Below are 21,502 nucleotides of genomic sequence, written 5' to 3' on the forward strand. Positions count from 1 at the left end.
TTTTATCAAAAGAATGTTGGTAAGCACTTTACTGAGAGCCAGAACCTTCTGTAAGTGCTGTGACAGTTTGGTATCACTGAATCATCACACCATCTCTCAGATCTCCTTCTCCCAGGACAGGGATGTGAGGCACGGACAGGACCCCTCCTAGCAGCAATAAGCACCAGCACTGACACTCAAATTCAGTCTTTACAAATAGTTGCATCAAATGTCTGCTTTGTGACAATTTCTTTGAACAATTTATTACATTTTTATAAAGCCAGCCTTACTGCTTTCAAATAAAAAATTCCTATTCCTGAATTAAGGAAACTGATTCATTATAGATGCAAAATCCAATTCTCTTAAAATTTAAAATGGTAACATTAGATTAGCTGTTCAAAGCCTAGTTTTAATTTTCCATTGCTTCAAATTACTTTGTAGTATCTTGGCAAAGTCCAAATAGACTAAATAATCTTCAGATTATATGGGAAACAAACTGAAATTGAACCCGAGTATTCATTACTGCAAACAAGTATGCATTACCGACCAGCCAAAAATATACACACCACATAAGCCAATGAAATTAATGTTTGAACACAATGTAATATAATGAGAGGAAAACACACTTAAGATTTTAAGATAAAAGTAAAAAGTCTACCTAATCTTTTCCAAATTATACCCTTTTGTAATTCTTGATTATCCCAATAATTTTATTAGTAATACTATCAAAATAGAGATAAAGAGAGTAATTTAGATAACAGAGGCAAGCAAAAGAAAAAAGCTTATTAGCAGGCAGGAATGGTGGAAAATAAAACACAAGAAAAAGAATGTAGCTAGGAATAAAGGAAAGAACAGGTAAAATAGATTGTTCTATGAAACAAAGATTTTAGTGGATGTTCAGTTCATTTGCCAATATCTGATAAACTCTCAAATTTTTAGTTACCAAAATGTTTAAAGATATGCAAAATTAGAAACATTTTAAATGTAGTTTTAGTTTGTGCCAACTTTTAAGATGAGGCACAAAATAGAATGGGATATATTTTTTGGAGGAGAATTCATATATCCATCTAAATTAATCCATCTAAATCATATATCCATCTAAATTAGTTACTGAAGTAGCAGATCAGGCATAATGAGGCTATTTAATCTGAAACAGTGTAACTATCAGTATCTGAATAGCATCTTCCACAATAAGTACTCCATACAGTATTAACATCCTGATAAAAATATTATATAAAAAGATCATACTATAGTTTTTCACATATTTAATGCTGACTACACACATATGCTTTACTGTACCTTTTAAAGAGTTCAGTGATTCTTCTCTCAAAATTTCTATGTCCAAAATGCATCCTTAAGGTTTTAAAACCAATCTTAAATAAACTGTTTTACTATCATTTTTGTAAATGCTTTCCACTTAACTTCAAGTGTCATTATCAGCAGTAACAATGTTAAATTCTTTTTGAAAGGCAATTCTTCAAAGGCTTGAAGATAAAACATAACCCAACTGTTTAAATCTTTAAAACTGTTTCTTGCTAATGTGCTCCTAGAACCTGCCCAACTCAAGACATTTTAACTGCAGAATATTAGAAAGATGACAAGGACAACACAGGACATTTCTACCCTAAGAGGCAAGGGTACCTGGTAAGATAAATCCTATATGGAAAGCAGGGTACATATCAAAAGCAATTGAAATTGGTTTTCTAAATGTCAGGTATCTAATAAAGAAGAAAAATTTCTATACAGATGGTATTAGTGGAATGTACTCATGGCAAAGTAAGTCAGTTATTTACTTTAAGCACTTGGGATATCTAAAAATCACCTGTGAGCAAGATTACTCATCAGAAGATGAAAAGCAATTCTTAACTAGTCTCTGTAGCACTGAAGTCTCCCTTTCACTTGTTCACTGTGGCCAATCACATAAGAATTTTCAAAAACTAGAAGCTGCAGCTGTTTCTTCTATGAATGAGAATAGCTATCATTTTAGCTTTTTAAAGAAAAAACTTTAATCAAGACATAGAAAACACAAGTTAAGATTACCTTAAAATAATCCATATACATAACAATGTCCAAAATTGAGGGTTAAAAAAAACCGGAATGTCAATAAGAAAAATGTCTCTATCTTTACTCTAGAAAGCAACTAAAGGTATTTCAGAAATTTAATGAAGTCATAAGCCCCATTTATTTACGATAACTGGGAAAAAAATAAGACACCTACATAGTATACAGATGTTCTTTAAACTTTCTAAACAACAGTGCCAAATCTGTGGGGAGATGGTTATCAACAAGATGTATTTCTTTTCTCTCTCTTTTTTTTTTGAAAAAAAAAATTCAGTACTTAAAATCAATAAAAGGAAAACAGAAAATATTAAGATTTATTAGTTAAGTTTAGGCTTAGTGATACATTATGTATGAAAGTTAAAAATATTTTCTCTTCTAATTTTTCAATACTTTACTAAAACAAAAGCACAAGAAAATACTTTACTTCAGGAAAAAAAATGTATCTTACAAGAATGTTCCACTTGGCAACTAGACTCTGCAGGAGTCCCAGAAATACTAGCAGTTTCCTCAGCTGTCCTTCCTCTTAACCATGAAACGAAGCAGTATGATCCAGAGTTGTCACAAGAAGCACTTTCTAAAATATCACATAAGGTATGACAAAGGAGCTCCTTCTGCTCTTCCTCTAAAAACAACCAAAGTACAAATTATAATGGTTTTCTTTGAAAAGAAAAACTAAAAATCCCGTCACAAACAGTATTAAGAACATATTCATTTTATAACAAAAATCAAGCATTTTAAAAATGGAGACTCTATATAATCTACAGACTGCAGACAATACTTTGGAAAAACAATGTGCTGTGTGATACTAAAACAATGTGATTAACTAAAGTATCACCACTATGGGAAAATACATGATGTTTGGAATAGCCTCATGGAGATGATCTCTGTTAGGCTGCACACAGAGCTGTTAAGTTCTGCTGACTGCAGAACTAAGTACCAGATCAAGATCCACTGAGACCCCTTCCCCCCTACTAAATTCTGTCAGACCATCCTGCCCCAATGGAATGAGAATACTGTCAGCACACGAGACCACATTCATAACATCAGCAGAATCCTCAGGATGTGCTGCAGAACGTAGAAGCTGCTGTTAATATATTGCGGTAATCTGAGCATCAAGATTTTGTTGCAAATGGCAGAAAATATATGAGATTCACCTCCCCCCTTTTCTAGCAGTGTTAACTCCCCTGAGGCAATGTCATTTTCAGAAACCTTCAAATACTTTCTATAGGATGTGAATATATTTTCACATTCTCTCTATATCTATTTACATTCTCTAAAAAGCTTGATCATACAACATGGTCTCTATCTCTTCCAATGGATTACAAATTCTTCAAAGGCAGGATCTGTGCATTTATTTACTTTAACATAGTCAAAGTCAACTATCTTTTGAATAGTTCCATCCATAAATTTTGTATTTAACAAATTATATACTATAACAAGAATAAAGCCATAATACTTTAATTCTTTAAATTCAAAATCATTAGGTTCTGTTGTCATGGTTTGGAAAGCTGCTACAGCCTTAAATAAAAAACTACATTGAATGTATCTAACCTTTTTGGAAATTATTGTGAGGTTCATATGGAATTAAGTAAATGAAAGAAAAGATCTTTGTGCCAGGTGAGAGTAATACAAACATTTGTCATTATCAGGTAGCACCATATATTCCCAAATAAATCATAATATAGTTTCATTTGAAAACTGATTCAGAATTATTTGCAGTACTTGCATTAAGCAAGATATTATAAGATGTTGAATGCAAAGGTATTTTGATATCTTTGCCAGCACTAAGACATATATATACATATATATATATATATATATATATATATATATATATATATACCCATATGTATGTATATATCTATATTACTATTCTCTACATGTGACACCATCCAGAAATTTTGGGAACTGTATGTATGCTTTAGCAGAGCACCCAAAGTCTTTTTTCCCCTTAGTTTCATTACTTTGACTTACATCTTTTAGTGATCAGGAAAATCAATATGGAAATAAGTATTTAAAAATTTTGAGTCACAAAGAAAAGAAAAAGAAAAAGAAAAAAAAAGTAGCACCAACTTATTTGTATCAATGCAAAGATTTTGTGCTCTAAATTTTTATTGTAAGTGAAATAGCATAACTTCCAAAATGTCCTCATCTGATATCTACTTGCTAGAGTTATGTAATTAACCCAAATACTGGTATTAAATAGTTCCACTAGAAAAATATGAAGAATTTGGTGTTGGGAAGGTGGCTCAGTGGTAGAGTGCTTGCTTTGAATGAATGAGGTCCTGGGTTCGATTCCTCAGCACCACATAAGCATAAAGAAAAAAAGCTGGAAGTGGCGCTGTGGCTCAAGTGGTAGAGCGCTAGCCTTGAGCTGAAGAGCTGAGGGACAGCGCCCAGGCCCAGAGTTCAGGCCCCATGACTGGACCACACCCCCCCCCAAATATGAAGAATTAAATCCCTCATGTATTAAGAAATCATCACATTTATTTTCATAGAATCTTTAAAATAAAGATTGATTGCATTATTGAGAGTGCTAAGATACTAATAAGTAATACCCAGGAACAATCCATAATTTTAGTAGAACATAATTTATTCATTAAAATTAAAAAAATTAACAGAAATACAGAATGATAGAAACAATTGTTTTCTACTGGGTGTTCATTTACCTCGTTCTGTGAAAAAGTAAATTTTTTTCCTACTCTGTCCTAAAATTTCTGCTGTATATAACATCAAATTAAATATGCTGCATTTCCATTAAAAATTTTTTTTGAGTCACTATGAAATTTCACATTTAAAAATAAATCTCAGGGGGAAAAAAATCCCACAATTTTTTTTTTTTAGTGCTGGGGAGCAAACCCAGTCTTGTGATTGTGGGGCAAGAGCCGTACCACTGAGCTATAATACAACCCTTGTTTTATAAGACAGTGACTTACTCAATAGCCCAGACTGGTCTCAAACTTTCAATCCTCCTGCCTCTGCTCCTGAGTGTACAGTACTGCACCACTATGTTTGGCATTCAGTTTACTTTTAGACAGTTAATTTTAATTGAATTATTGACAATGAATGACGCGGAGACATCTTTAAACACAGATGATGAACAAGGTTTAAAAGAGCTGGCATACCTGAGCAATCCCGCCATGATGACTTCTCAGAAGAAAACAGAAGCTTCTTCAAAAGAAATGCCTTTACACAATTAAAGCAATAATGAGAATGCATTATAAACATAATTCATGTAATTGCAAAATGGGAAATACTAACTTGAAATGCCTTTCTGATCTTTTGAATAATTCCATAAAATTTCAAATTATTTCTCTTCATAGTCAACAGTTAACTATGCAGTAATTAACTTGGATTTTAAGTTTATGAATTTTATTCTATGTCAATAGTTATCCATCCCCAATACAAATTTTCTAACAAGTAGAAAAAAAAATGACTCAAACTATAGTCACATAAGTAGACATTACAAATGCTACTACTCTATTTACAAAGTGAATATCATATGAAACAGGAGTAAGTCTAAATTTCTCAGATTTCTAGGGCTAGTTACACTTAAATGCTGAAATGGTTCTTCCCTATTAGCTCTGATCTGTGAAAGAAAATTTTCAATAGTTAAGGAGTTTATACTTTCCTGGTTTAAAAAACATATGGTCTAAAAGAAAAACAAAATGACGCTAATATTTCCCTTCTGTAAATAAATTATGTGATATCAGTTACTTGACAGAAAGGAGTTGAGTGCAATATAGTTTCTCCCTTCTCAAAGGGTAATTCATCTGAATTGCTTTGTTTAAAACAGAAGACCTCGGGCTCCACTATTAAAATCTGAATCTGCAGAAGGCATATCCAAGATAAAGAAGTTTGATGACTCTCTAGGTGTATTTGACAACAGAATTTGAGCAGAAAAGGGGGCTACGTTAAGACAAGTAGAAGTAGGTTGAGAACTTGGTTCATTACTTTATTAATAATGGTGCAAACTACAAAGGGTACAGTGTTCAGTATATGAGAAAATTTATGTATGATACTTTGCATATATTTGGAAACTCATAAGCAATCGAAGATTTCAACAAACTCACTGCTACCAACATAAAATGGAGCAGTGTAACTAAGTACCTAAAAAATTTTTGTGGTAGGACAAGGACACCTAATATTCCAACATGAATACAATCAATATTGGCATTCTGATTTATAGTATAACCTTCTAGTCTTTTAATTTTTATGTGAGAATCATAATGGCTATATTGTTTCTCATGTTTTCCCATAGGAATTCATAATCATAACTGCTATATCAGTATTTGTCTATGAACCTATCAAAATTTATATAAGAATTGCACATTTAAATTATGCTACTGGATACCGAGTTGTAATTTTTTTATTACTATAAATATGAGCTTTTTTGAATACAATGCTTTTCACATGAAGGATTTCTTCTGGAAAGATTTACAGAAGTACAATTTTTGCATTGTTATGATTCAACATGTAATGTAAAACCATTTCCCAGAATTAAAGTACAAATGTGTACAAGATAGTATAGCTAGTATCAGCCCACGTGTACATTCTCTGTTAACTATACTTTTATATTTAAATTTTTTTTAAGGAAATAGGATAGTACTTTGCTTACTCTTTGGGATTCTAGAGGGAGTGCTTTGATTCGTTTGTTTTCTAGCATCATTCCACCTGTTACATCTGCATAAACATTTTTCAGTGACAAACTGCCATCTTAGGTGATGGTGACATTATACTGTAATGTCTTCGATACTTATAATGAACACACAATACTGATTAACCTTTATTTGTATGGTTTTAGTTTTAATAATGTGAGGGTTTACTTTATGATGTCTCTCTACCTACTTTATATTCTTACACAATGAAAATTCAAATTATAAGATTTGTGTGCCTCTTAAAAATAAATTATTAGGCTGGGAAGGTGGCTCAGTGGCTTGCCTTGCATGCCAGAGGCCCTGAGTTCGATTCCTCAGCACCACATAAGCCAAAAAAGCCGGAAGTGGCAGTGTGGCTCAAGTGGTAGAGTGCTAGCCTTGAGCTGAAGAGCTGAGGGACAGCTCCCAGGCCCAGAGTTCAGGCTCCACGACCGGACCCAAAATAAATAAATAAATAAATGAATATTTCAATGGTCCATGATGATAGGCTTAGGATTTTTAAAATTAATTCACTTTTATTATCTTTAGAAGTAGTTGTACAAAGGAGTTGTCAGTTAACAAGGCAGTTTATGAGAACAATATATCTTGATCAATGTCACTCCTTTCAACATTATCACCCATCCCTCCCCTACACACCTCTTCCTTCACACCATTTTTAAGTACACTGAATTTTAAACTCTTATGATTTCATAAGTTCAGATTTAACTATTCATAGGCTTTCATGGAAATCCCTAAGGTATTATTATTGACAAAGAGGGTTTTGTTTATAAAATCTAATTTATGCATTTTAAAGTAAGAGCAAAGAAATAGTTTCAACTAAGCTAAGTTTTACTTTCCAATTATAAACGTATCTTTCCCTTATCTATGTTTTATTGCAAATCTAGGGAATCTTTTTTGCCACTGCTTCTTTTTGCAAATTAAATTCAGGCATTACAGGATAGGAAGAATGTGTGGCACTTACCAGACAAAAATTTTTAAGTTTACTGAACGTATCATGATATTTTGAGTAAACCTGTCTTCTGAGTGCTTTTTTGTTAAAAATGTCCTAGTAAGCTGGGCACAGGTGGCTCATGCTTGTAATCCTTGCTACTGATGTGGATGAAATCTCAGGATTACAGTTCAAAGCCTACTCAGACAGAAGACTTCCTGGGACTCTTATGTCCAACTAATCACCAAAAAGCCAAAGTCAAGGTGTGGCTCAAGTGGTAGAGCAGTAGCACCAAAACAAACAAAAATTTTTAAAAAATGAAGTTAAAAATGAAGGGGTGACATTGTCCAAAAAGAAATTTACTCATTTACCTGACTTATGAAACTGTAACCTTTCTCTATCACCTTTGAATAACAATAAAAATATTTTTAAATGAAAAAAATAAAAATAAGCTCTAACTTATACATAGAGAATCTTCAATTTGGACAAGATTTCCTCTTGATGATCACTTTTTTCCCAGTTTCTCAGTGCAACAGCTACAATTAACTTCCAGTAAATCAGTAATTCTAATGCATAATCCAGACATTCAATTTTTCTTAATTTTAAATAATTTTACTACTGCAAAAAGTCAACATATTTATTCTTTAAAGAAAGTAATGATCTTGAACATATTTTGGCATTAAGCATTAGAGGAGATTTTGTTTTTGTTTAATAATATTTAAGTCTATGGAGAATAGTATTTGTAGGAAAAATGTGCCTTGTAGCTAGCATTTTAAGACATTCTTTATGCCTAGTTGATAATCACATTAAATATCTCTTTTCTTTTCTTTTTTTTTTTTGGGTCCGGTCATGGGGCCTGAACTCTGGGCCTGGGTGCTGTCCTTCAGCTCTTCAGCTCAAGGCTAGAGCACTCTACCACTTGAGCCACAGCGCCAATTCCGGGTTTTTTTTCTTTTTGCTTATGTGGTGCTGAGGAATCGAACCCAGGGCCTGGAGCATGCAAGGCAAGCGCTCTACCACTGAGCCACCTTCCCAACTCTAAATATCTATTTTCAAAACATGATTAAGACATAAATTACGTGACTAAAACATATGAATTAGTTTATTTTATAATACTAACATTATACTGCTGTTCAGACTGAAGACATTTAGACTAACAATAAACTGAAAATTCTTGATTTTTAAAAATAGTATAATTAATGTAATTTTATAGATCAGTCTGAAATTCAAATATATCTAGATTAAAAATCAAATTAAAAGGTTTTTTGTTTTTTTGTCAGTTATTAGGGCTTGAACTCTGGGCCTGAGCCCAGACCTGAGTCCCTCAGGTCTTCTGCTCAAGGCTAGTGCTCTACTACTTGAGCCACAGCACCACTTCCAGTTTTCTGGTGGTTAAATGGAGATAAGAGTTTCACAGCTTTTCCTGACCAGGCTGGCTTTGAACCTCGATCCTCAGAGCTTAGCCTCCTGAGTAGCTAGGAGTACATGCATGAGCAACCAGCGCCCAGCTAAAAGGTGATTTTAAGACATTTAAAAAATCAAATTAAAGAATTCAGATAAGCCCCAGCTTCTATGCAAAAAGAAAAAAATAGTTATGAAATTCTGTTTGAAATCAGTTGCTACTCATTTCATCTAGAACGGACAAAACCATTGCCCCAAATAGTATACATTGTCAAATGATTTTAACTCTGAAAAAGTTTCAGGCCATGAAAATACAAACTCATCTTTTAAGAAACATTATTTTTGTGCAAAGAACAAATCAAAATGGCGAAATTACTTTGTATCTATATGGTATATAGTCAATAGGATACATTAGAGGCCAAGATGAGTAACTCCTAATCTTACAAAAGTCAGGGAACATTTACCATTTTTTCACCTAAAAATATAGTTAAAATGCTATTGACTCATAAGCAAAAGTTAAAAGCTCATCAGGTCTTGTATACACAGTACAAAAATTAGAAAAACAAAAGCCAAGGATGAATCATTTGACTAAGTCTCTCTAAGGAGCTGATAAAGTAGTTGATGTTACCTGAACGGGTGCAATAACAGCACAGGGGCCACCTTCAAACTGTTCTAATGCAGTTGCCTCTGATTCACTAAACACAAACCCTAAAAATGAAAGCAAGTACCAAAGATTAAAAATATAATTAAAATAACAACTAAGACAATTTTTCACTTGTTTTTTCATTTAATTTGCTGATATTTCTCACAACAGCAAATACCTATAAATCATCAGACACAGTGTTTCTTCTGAGATCAACGAATCCTCTGGAAAAGCTATGGAGCCAATGCCCCTCCTCCCGAATATGCATGCACACAATTCTGTACCTAAGAGATCATGGTAGAAAATAAAGTAGACTTGAATGAAAGGACACTAAGTCTAATTATATATATATATATATTTGGTTGGTCATGGGGTTTGAACTCGGCCTGAGTGCTGTCCCTCAGCTCTTCAGCTCAAGGCTAGTGCTCTATCACTTGAGCTACAACGCCACTTCCGGTTTTCTGGTGGTTTATTGGAGATAAGAGTTTCACAGACTTTCCTGCCCGGACTGGCTTTAACCGCAATCCTCAGATCTCAGCCTCTTGAGTAGCTACCAGCACCCAGCTTAAGTCTATAATTTATTTCATAATACTGGTGATTGATATGAAGGCCTCAGGCAATATTAAGCATATACGCTACACCACTGAAATACATTACCAGTTCCTAAATCTGACTTTCTAATAATTTAGTTTGCTCTAGGGAAGACTAAAGAACTTATAAGACACTTTCCAAACAATTTTTTTCTTTTTCTTTTTTTTTAAATTTTTATTTATTTTTTATTGTGAAAATACTGTACAGAGGGGTTACATACAATTAAATGGGCAAGATAATGAGTATATTTCCTAACAAGCATTTGTAGCCTCCTCCTTTGTTTCCCCTTCCTATCCCTTCCCAGCTTCTCCCCGACCCCCCTAAACAATTTTTTAAATCGCCTCAATCTTTGAATCACACTCTGTACATTAAAAAGTAAAGGGCATCAGAGATGGTTAAGAGTGCTCACGATGGCTCTAATTTACTTCAAATACTTCCAACCAGCATTAACTGATAGCAGCTATAAGTTTCTGAGAGGGTCTTGAGGCAGATGTCAGGAGAATCCAGTTTTAATCTAGAAACTTTGGAGCAATCATTTCACCTCATTAGACCTTATGCTTAAAAGTGTCACTTTTTATCTTAGTATGCTACAAATCTATCGAACTTTATCAAAGGCTAACATCCAGTAAACTCAGACAACAAATATTTAATGAACATCAGATGTTATTCCAATAATTTGGGATAACATTCATGAATGTTGAAATCTTTGGTCTGAGCAAAGTGACAGTCCCACCAAAGACAAACAGATAACAAAAACAAATGAATCTAAAAAGAAGAATGAAGAGGGTGCTGTCATTTCAGAAGGCAGTGACTTTTCCTACATCATAAGAAAGGACCTTGAGGCTAGTCTTGAAGAAATTTAGGTAAAGACAATTCTAAAGAGATAATATGTCTATGAGCATGGATTCAGGGAAATTCAATGCAGCTGAAGGGTAGGATGGAAGAGATGGCAAATGGGAAAAAGAGATGACATTGTCCCTTCCACTTGGGTTCTTCTTGTTCTACCTTTCCCTTCTCAATTTCTCAGTCTCCTCACCAGCTCTATTCAAATCCTGGTGATCTCTACCCAGGTCCCGGCATTAGGATATATAATATTTTTCTTTTGATGTATTTTCTTTGGGTAATTTTGTTTGCTCTGAATTTCCATTATTGATTATAACCAGTTAATTCCCAGATTAGAACCCAAACACAAAGCACCTAAATTCTTTCTAGTGGTTCTGTATGATCTGGCCTCTGCCTCTCTCTTCTATTTCACTCTTTGCCATTTTCCTTCTTTAGCTTTCAGTCATGCTGAACTTCTTCAAGGTGTTCAAATATTCCTACCTAGGCCTCACAGTGTAGTTGTGTGCCACCATGCCTTGTTTGTTTCTTAACCTTTATGCATAATGTTCCTTCTGCTTCAACACCTGGCTAACCCTATCTTCAAAAAATAAAAAATTCTGACATCTTTCAGGTTTCACCCTAAGATTAGGTCCTCTTGGTACAAGGCACCGAAAGCTTATAAGCATGTTTGTCTGTATTCCATCTCTGGTCCATCTATTGTTTGAAGGCCTTTATCTCTCACTTAGCGTGCTGTTGCAAGTTTCAACTGTGTCTTCTAATTCTTTTCCTCCTGTTTGTTTTTTGGGAGGAGGGGAGGTAGTGGGGTATTAAGGCTGGAACTTAGGGTCTTGTGTTAGCTACCAGGTACTCTACTGTTTGCACCATACACTCAATCCTTTTTCCTTTATTTTCTGAATAAGGTCTTGAAATTTTGTCCAATCTGCCTGGATTATTATCCTATTTTTTGCTTTCCATGTAGCTGGGATAACAGGTACATGGAACTACACATAGCTTTTACTTGGTTGAGATAGGCTCTTGCAAACTTTTTTTTTCCCTCAGCTAGTCTTGAACCACAATTTGTGAGTCACTGTGCTTAACACCCACCTTCTTTAATGACTAGCTATTCACAGAATTCCCCAGAAGAATTCTTTAGAAACAGAAATCAGATTTTATCACAACCTGCTCAATATTGTAATGGTCTAATTCAAATAGAATAAGATCCAAACTCCTTTTCTTAGTCTGAAGACACTACAGGATCTTCTGATCCAAATGAACCCTAGTCTATCCATTCTTTCATTAGCTCCAATAACTCTACGTCCTTAGAACATCCCAGTCTTTTCCTGGAATGTCTATGCTTGCTCTGGATTGACTATCCTCCTATTCTGTTTACGTGACTAAATCACGATCATTTGTTGGGGTTCAAGTTAAATGTTAAATCATTATGGAGATATTTCCTGACACATCTATGTTAAATCCTTAAATAGTTCTTGACAAATCTATCAAAATAGTCATGCCTATCATCTTCCTGTACATCCATACGGTATTATTTACCTCACAGGCAGGCAGGCATCTTGTCTATTTTATTGGCTTCTGTTTACCAGCACTATGTTGCACCCTCATTGCTAGATTAATGCTTATTGAAATTTCAGGAGGGAAGACAAGGAGAATCTTTTGTTTCAAAGATGCCAAGTTCAGTTTCAAAAATGTAAGACCACCATTTAGCAACATCTACAAGTGGAAGGGAGGTAGGGGCCTAGAGCTTCAGCAGGACTTAGAAGTGAAGAGAGCAACTTGGAGCTAGTGTATCAGTTAAAAATGAATGAGCATGTGCACACCGAAGATAATGAAGTTTGAGTGTTAAAGTGAGCAGAAGCCGAGTCAGTAACAGACTGGTGGAGATTAGAAAACAATACACAACTTTGAGTTTGACAGCATCTCAATGTTTAAAAATACTTCTGATAAGATCAGTGTTTAGAGTAAGAAATGTGACTTTTGATATTAAATAATAAAATTATTCAATGACAAGATTATGATAAGCCAGTGGGCCAACAATTTGGAAATGACCAGAGCATGTTCTTATAAATTAAAGAATGGGGAGGAGATCCATTTAAGGTATAAGACAGACCAATAAAGGGAAAAGTTCTCTGATGCAGTCATATATTATTACTACTATAACCAGCTTTACTGGCAGAGCAGTGGCATACTATCAAAAGTACACTCAAAGTTGTTTGGATACATATTTCTTTTTTGTAGTACTGAGGTTTTGTGCTTGCTAGACTAGAGATCTACAACTTAGGCCACATTCCAGCCTTTTGTGCTTCAGATGCTTTACAGATAAAGTCTTGTGGTTTTGCCTGTGCCAGTCTCAGACTGCAATTCTACTAATGCCATGAACTCCTTTGCAATTTTCCAATACCTTACTTTCATATATTACTACTTATATTCAATACTGAAACAGTCTGACAACTATGGCCTCTCTAATATTCCATGTAAACTCACAGCTAAAGAAAGACCTGGCTTGACTTTAAGTCAACTGATCTTGGTGGAGTCAAAAATTGAATTGGGCCCTACTTTCCTCAAGTTAAAAAAAAATAGGGTAGCTATACCTGTCCTTTGCCATCTTTTAGGGTCACTGTAAGAATTAAGATTTTTTGAACACATAGCATATGTGTGTGTGTGCATGACAGGCATATTTAAGTCTTTGAATTAAAGAAAACCACTAAGGAATTAATTTTGTCAAATGTGCTTATAAATTATGAATTTAAAGGGCTGGGAAGGTGGCTCAGTGGTAGAGCGCTTGCCTTGCATGCCTGAGGCCCTGGGTTCGATTCCTCAGCACCACATAAGCAAAAAGAAAAAAGCCGGAAGTGGCGCTGTGGCTCAAGTGGTAGAGTGCTAGCCTTGAGCTGAAGAGCTGAGGGACAGCGCCCAGGCCCCAGAGTTCAAGCCCCACGACCGGACCCAAAAATAAAAAAATAAAAAAAAATTATGAATTTAAAAAAACTCATTAGGCCAGTTATAATTTAGGTATGTTAGAAAATAAAAAGAAACTATACTTAAAAGAAATAAAAAGCTTCTGAGAATAATAAAACTGAAATTATATGACCCACAGTATTATTATCACTTGGAAAGAAGAATGATACTGATAGCATTTTACTTGATATATTAAACCACACTATAGTAAGTGCCAAAACTTTCAAACTTTGACCCAAATGAATGCATTTTAATGCTTTTTTTTTTTTTTTTGTCAGTCGTGGGGCTTGAACTCTGGGCCTGGGCACTGTCCCTCAGCTCAAGACTAGCACTCTACCACTTGAGCTACAGCGACACTTTCAGTTTTCTGGTGGTTTATTTGAGATAAGAGTCTCATAGACTTTCTTGCATGGGCTGGCTTTGAACCGTGATCCTAAGATCTCAGCCTCCTGAGTAGCTAGGATTACATGTGTGAGCCACCAGTGCCTGGCAAATACTTGCTTTTTAATGGACACTACAGTTCCCCTAATTATTACATATCATTTTTTACTTCATTTAAACAAGATTACTCTCATCCTTAATAGTCTTTCCATAATCTCCACCCAAAGAAAACCACCACACTGACCTTCTACAAACAGCAAAAATGAGTTTCTCCCTTTCTGAGTAATCTTTAAGTAAGACAAAATAGCTTGAAGGGGAAAAATTGTTTCTGAGTTTCCACAGTCCACACCAGGGATAGGCAACCTATGGCCCTCAGATGCTTTCATAAGCAAAGTCCTATAAAAACCATCCTTTATATTTACTTAAATATACATAATTAGAACAATAAGACAAAAGGGGGAAATTAAACCAAAAGAAAAACAAAAAACAAAAAACACCAGAATAGAGAGCACTGAGTGACAAAGGCCTCTTTACAGAAAGTCTGCTAACCCTCAGCTACACAATCAATACTGAAGAGACTCAATTCCTGGGTAGGTTAGATGCTTCCATTTATAGGATATATATTACTTCTGTTAGATCTAGAAGACTTCTGTTTTGGTTTTGTTGGGATGTGGTCGATTTAACCACTATCATCTCTACTACTACTACTCTCCTGGTATAAACAACCACTGTTCCCCTGGAATTCTGCAGCTGCAACCATAACATATCTTAGCTCATCTTAGTGTCACTTTATCCACTGCAGTCTATCCTCAAACTTGGCAGCCAAATCTATCTTTTTGTTTGGTGGGTCATGGGACCTGAACTCTGGGCCTGGGCACTGTCCCTCAGTTCTTCAGTTCAAGGCAAGCACTCTACTGCTTGAGCCACAGTGCTGCTTCCGGCTTTTTCTACTTATATGGTGAGGAGGAATTGAACCCAGGGCTTCATGCATGCAAGGCAAACACTGTACCAGCCCCCAAATCTATCTTTCAGCAATTTGTGAGATCCTGTGTCTACCTTGCTTCAAACCTTCCTTTTCACTTAGAATAAAAGTCCTGACAATGCCCTAGTACAACTTGGGCCATATTATTTCCTACATCAAATTCATTATACGACCCCCTTCTCTTCCTCCTTTCAAGCCTCACTAGCTTCCTTCCTGCTCTTTGAGCAGCAGAATGGGCTGCAGTCAGATATCTGTTTGACTAGCTTAGTGACTCCCAGTGTTTGTTTAAACCTCATCTTAACCCTAGGCCTATCCAGGTGACCCCCATCCCACTCCTTATCCTTTACCTTCTAACTACTGTACATGAATAATGAATGCTGCTTGCTATGTTTGTTGTTTGTCTCCCCTCCCATCCTAACAAGCTTCAACTACAAGGATCTGGAACTGAGGTAGTCTGTAGGAAGAGAAAAAAAGTGGTGCTGATAAACCAAAGAAACATAGAAAAAAATGTTTTCCTTTAAAAAGTACTGTAGGCAAATGTGAAGGAAAACAGGCAGTAAAGAAAAAAAAATCCAAGTTTTTTTTTTTTTTAAAGCCTCCATCCAGCCTTTAAGTGCAGGTTGTCTTCAAATAAAAACTGGCCAAAAATAACGAGCAAAGAACCTACTCCACATTTTTTTAAATAAAAGGGAGAATTATCTAAAAATAGCAAACCAATTAAAACAACTATATGCCATACCTATAGCTTATTGTTGTAACAGTCGTATCAAATTATTTAAGCTGGCCAATATAGCTTTCTCTCTCTCTCTCTCTCTCTCTCTCTCTCTCTCTCTCTCTCTCTCTCTCTCTCTCTCTCTATATATATATATATATATATATATATAAAACACTTTACACCTGTATCTTGCTTTCAACTGGCCAAGACTGCAGTTGTAAATTCAAAGTACAATTATGGACTACAAAATGAAGGCAGAGTTGATGTCACATTACAAAATGACTGCCAGAATAACAATTTAGCAAAGACCTCTAAGAATTAAAGAATACAACCGTAAATAAACCCCAACCTGTAACAGATCATTCAAGGTATCTATCTATCTATCTATCTATCTATCTATCTATCTATCTATCTATCTATCTATCTATCTATCTAATCCATCTGGTTGCTTTAAAATTTTGACCAACGTAAGATCTTGAAGAATTTACACAATAAAACTGCACCTTGTGGAGAGAACAAACTTTTAGGTTGATATGGTCCTCACTGAACTAACACATAATCTTGTTAAGGAATTTGCACCTGACTAAAAAGTGGTGACAACAAGCAGAGCATTCTAAAGTTCTATTTAGAATAATAGTTAAACATTTTCTTCTAATTGTCCCGGCAAAGCCACAGGACTCTATGGCTAACCTTTACAATTTAAATCCTTTGTAAGTTAGTGTCACAGTACCTATTTGCTGTGCTTATGTCAAATATAAAAACAATATTACTTTTTTTACATTGTTACACACTTAATAAGGGTTGACTGATTACAAGGGAAGAAACATTTTTCTTACTCATCTCCAGTTCTGTGTAGTTTACAACTGTTCATTATTAAATAAATCAAAGTGGGCAGTTTTAAAATCTACAAATGCAGGCATTTAAGATATTAGAAAATAGTTAATTGACATAACTGAATGAGTAAAAACAGCCAAACTAAAGACATGTAAGATTTTAAAGCTCATATAAACTAAGAAATAATGAACACAGAGCTATATTAAGAGTTGGGAGACTCAGAAGTCACTCCTAACAATTTGTGCAAGTTTGGCCCAGTCATTTTTTTAACCTTGACGTCTGGTTTTCATCTGGAAAACAAAGAGTGACCAAATAAGTCACTGTTCTTATTTTACCAGCTTTAAAAGGTATGTGTAAAAGGGAAGAAAGGCTTACATCCTAAATAACCTGTAACAATACACCCATTTTGAAATACAGACTTTTACTATGTTAAAAAAAAATTCACCCAAATCTTTTGGCTCCAGGTGTTCTGTAATATATAATAGTGGTATATGTATGTGTATAGCCACTTTGACTAAGCTTTCCTAGTCACCTTAAGTAATACATTGAGTTTTAATATCACAACTTAAGAATTAAGGATAGGGCTGGGAATGTGGCTTAGTGGTAGAGGGCTTGCCTCGCATGCATGTAGCCCTGGGTTTGAGTCCTCAATACCACATACACAGAAAAAGCCGGAAGTGGTGCTTTGGCTCAACTGGTAGAATGTGAGCCTTGAGCAGAAGAAGCTCAGGGGCAGTGCCCAGGCTCAGCCAGGCTAACAGGAGCTCCAGTGGCGCAGTTGGTCAGTGCAGGGTACTCGCAAGAATCAAGGATAATTGCTTATAGCCAAGCCCCCAGTGCAGATCCCTGATACACTGCAGGAATGGAATAAATGGTTATCTTCGAGTAAGTATTATTTGTATTAGCAATTAACTTCTTATATATACAAAAAAAATACTGTGTAGGTAGCACAGGAAGTGCTGTGATCCATATTCCCTTTTTTAACTGTAACAGTTAGCACCAGATACAATCTTTCAACTGAAGATACTTTGGGCCACCGAATGACCTGTAGCGAGCAAACCGTGGTTTTTTGTTTTGTTTTGACTGAGTACCACGCCCAGCCACATGATTAAGCCACAAACAACAAAACTGCTTTTTGGCATCAGCCAGTCTGCTCTTTCCAAAAGGAATTTAAAAAAAAATAAAATAAAATAAAACCACTCCCTTCTCTCTCCCAGATAACAGCCAACACGGCTCACAGAAAAGCCCCGCTTGGGGTGTGTGTGGGGAGGAGGGCGAGGGTGTGTGTGTGTGTCAAGATCTGGAGGGTCACAGAAGCCGTGGAGAAACTGACCCCTGCGCAGGGTGGGCTGGAGGTGGGGGCGTCCCCGCGCGCGCGCGCGCGCGCGCCGCCAGGCCGGGCCGGGCCGGGGCCCGCCACCCTCTTCCCGGCTCCCCAGCTGGAAGGCGGGGCAGCCGCTGGGCGAGAGGCGGAGGTGGGGGTCAACGTCTCCACGGAGGCCAGCTGCAGCCGCGCCCCCCCCTCCGGCTTCCCCCCCACCCCCGGCGTCCCCCCCACCCCCCAACGCCGGGGCGAGCGGGGCGTTCCGAGAGCCTCGGGCTGGCTGGACGCTGCGCAGGGCCCCGGACGGAGCACGGGCGTCACCGGGCGGGGATCCCGGGGACCGGGGTGGGGGGTGCTGGGCCGGGGGACGGCGGGCCCCGTACCTTGCGTCCAGCGGCAGAAGATGGTGTCGGCGAGGCCCGGGCTGCCCTTGGTGCCCCACACCAGCTCCAGCAGCTCTTTGGTCAGTTCGGACATGGTGGGGTACCGGCGGGCGGATCTTTGCTTTAGGACTCCGGCCCCGACACATAAGGAAGGGGGGCCGAACTTCGGAGGCCCAAGCTGCGCGGTGGCGGCGAAGGCGACGGAACGTTAAGACCGAGACCAAGTGCGGAGGGCGCCCCGGGCAGCGACCACGCCTGTCATGCCCGCCCAGGGCCGTGAGAGCTCTTCCCTGCCGGAAGTGAACGTACTTCCGGTTATTCAGCTCCACCCACTCCCCCCACATACACACACAGAGGGCCCCGGAATCCCCTCCCCGGAAGCGGAAGTGAGGGGTGAGAAAAGGGCTAGGAGAGGGTCCTGCGGCCTTTAGGGCAGTCTGAGCCCTTTAGTGCTGCTTTTGGATCGGGGACGTCCCGGAGGGCAGACAGGTTTGTCTCCCTCTGCTGCACCTCCTTTCCAGAAGGAGCTAAAAGCTCTGAGGCCCGAGCTGCAGTGCCTCAAATATATGCCCATTCCTGAGTCTTTGTAGTATTAATTATGCAGAACTATAAAGCAGTGGTTGGAGCAGCTCAGAGGTAATGTCCTTGTCTGTATGGAGAGCTGTGCATAGATTGGAAGCCATCCTCCTCTGAGCCTTGGTATCAACTCACATGAAGTCAAAGCAACTAGTGCTTGGAAACATGAGAAATATGGCGTCTTCCATTAGCCATCCTTCTACTAGGTATAACACACATTACACACCTATTTGCAGATAGCAACACAGAACAAAGACATCTGTAAGTGAAACAGCATTTTCATTCCCAGTTCTTGAGATGGTAGCGTAGGGTCTGTGGCTGCTAACACCTATTAAGAGAGACTAGGTTTTATTCATGGACTTCACATTTAGTTAAATTTAATTTGTGAAAAAACTTGGTAAAGTTTGAAAAGAAAGGAACTTACTTTGCTTTGTATTTTAAAACGAAAGAGCAAAATCTGTCTTTTTAAGCTTGTGGTTTTTTTGTTTCCGTAGTGTTTCTTGAAAACTACTTTACCTTAGGATTCAATATTGCCTAGTTGTTAGGAGGCCATTCCCTGGTTCATACAGATTCTGACTCTTAGCTTTTGCACGTACTAGCAAATTGTCCGATCTACCTTTATTGTTTTCTTGCTAAGATAGGACATACTTTTCACATAGGAATAGAAGGAAATAAAGGAATATAAGGAAAGGTTAATGCATGGAAAGGACTCATGAAAATAGAGGTATTCATTTAACTTGGGGCATTTTGTAGGAATTTGATGGAGTACTAAAATTTTCTGACATTTTAAGTTTTAGGCATTTAATACAATAGTAGTAAATGAAACAAGATGCAAACCCAGAAATTTCTGATTCAGGATCTAGCATGAAGCAAGGTTTAAAAAAGGTAGTTTTAATTCCAGAGCCTATGCCCTTAATATCTATGCTCACTCTCACCTGGTTTTTATTAAGTGTTCCTTTGAGCAAGAAAGGAACTTATGAAACATTTTTGCGTCACATGATAAGATCATATTTCTTTTTTATAATGATAACTGCCAGGAAGAAAAGTGGATATGATAATCTAAGGTATGAGAATCTGGAAATGGCTGGCACAGGAGTTAGCTGTAATAGTCATGAAGAAATGCCTATGGCTTGAATTAAAGCACTAGTACTGGTGATTTCAAGAAGCAGTAATTTCCACACATTTTAGAATTAGAATGGGTTCAACTTGATGAATTACTTGGTAACTATATACATATGTATGTATATATACATACATACACACACACACACACACACACAGAGATAGAGTATTTACACAAAACTAGGATTAAATGCAACTGGCATCTCTTTACACATGAATGAGAATGAGTTGAGCCTGTTCCATTGCAGGTATGGACACAGGACTTTGTGAATAGGAATCTGGCTTCTGAAATCTAACATTCTGAAGCCACCACATAAAAACTGGAGGTTAGAACAAGCTCCCATTCCTCTGAAAGGAAGTCAGAGGGGTTGGGGGTGTGGTGAGGGTATGATCACTGTGTGATACAACAGCAATAAAGAAAACATAGAAAAGTATACATGGGAAGAAAATGGGGAGGCAGCTTATTTTCATAATAAATTATCACAAATGTTGTAGCATAAACAACAGAAATTAATTCTACAGTATTATAGGTCTGATGTGTGAGAGGGATCTAACCAGGCTAAAGTCAATAATATATCAGCAGGACTGTAGGCTTTGGGAAGGATCCACTTACTATTCTTTTCCAACTGTAAAGGGTAACTTGCATTCCTTGATGTATTACACTCATTATTGTAACATTCCTTGTTATGATTACTATTATTATTATCATTATTGCCAATCCTGGGACTTGACCTGTGGGCCTGGGTACTGTTCCTGAGCTCTTGTGTTCAAGGCTAGCATTCTACCACTTGAGCCCCAGCTTTTAGGCACAATCCCCATATCTTAGCCTCCTGAGTAGCTATGATTACAGACTTGGGAAAATTTATTTACTTACTTATTTGTGTGTGTGTATGTGTGTATGCATGCATGTGTTGGCCCTTGGGCTTGAACTCAGGGCATCACTATGCCTGAGCATTTTCACTCAAGGCTCACACTCTACCAGTTGATCCATAGCTCGTTCCTGGCTTTTTGGTGATTAGTTAGACATAAGAGTCTCCTGGTCTTTCCTGCCTCAGCTGGCTTTCAACCTTGATCTTTAGATCTTAACCTCCTGAGTAGATAGGATTACAGGTGTGAACTATGAGCACCC

The 21,502-nt window shown here is 37.0% G+C and overlaps 1 protein-coding gene across 3 annotated transcripts in view; it reads right to left on the reverse strand.

Moving 5' to 3' along the window:
• The window catches only part of Mindy3 (MINDY lysine 48 deubiquitinase 3), a 65,177-nt gene extending 46,202 nt beyond the window's left edge, over positions 1-18,975 (reverse strand). For 2 of the 3 annotated variants that reach the window (XM_069990429.1, XM_069990427.1), the window contains exons 1-4: positions 18,676-18,975; positions 9,656-9,735; positions 5,166-5,226; positions 2,489-2,662 (exon numbers count right to left, since the gene is read on the reverse strand). Coding sequence is in view for 2 of the 3 variants with exons in the window: in XM_069990427.1 (XP_069846528.1) it covers positions 2,489-2,662; positions 5,166-5,226; positions 9,656-9,735; positions 18,676-18,769 (409 nt within the window). In the remaining variant the exon portion in view is untranslated. The remainder of the gene's footprint in view (positions 1-2,488; positions 2,663-5,165; positions 5,227-9,655; positions 9,736-18,675) is intronic. The other variant, XM_069990428.1, reaches the window with a different exon arrangement.
• Between the last annotated feature and the right edge of the window lie 2,527 nt (positions 18,976-21,502).

Source organism: Dipodomys merriami, unplaced genomic scaffold (genome assembly GCF_024711535.1).
Source record: "Dipodomys merriami isolate MVZ:Mamm:240054 unplaced genomic scaffold, mDipMer1.0.p SCAF_4, whole genome shotgun sequence".
NCBI lineage: Eukaryota > Metazoa > Chordata > Mammalia > Rodentia > Heteromyidae > Dipodomys > Dipodomys merriami.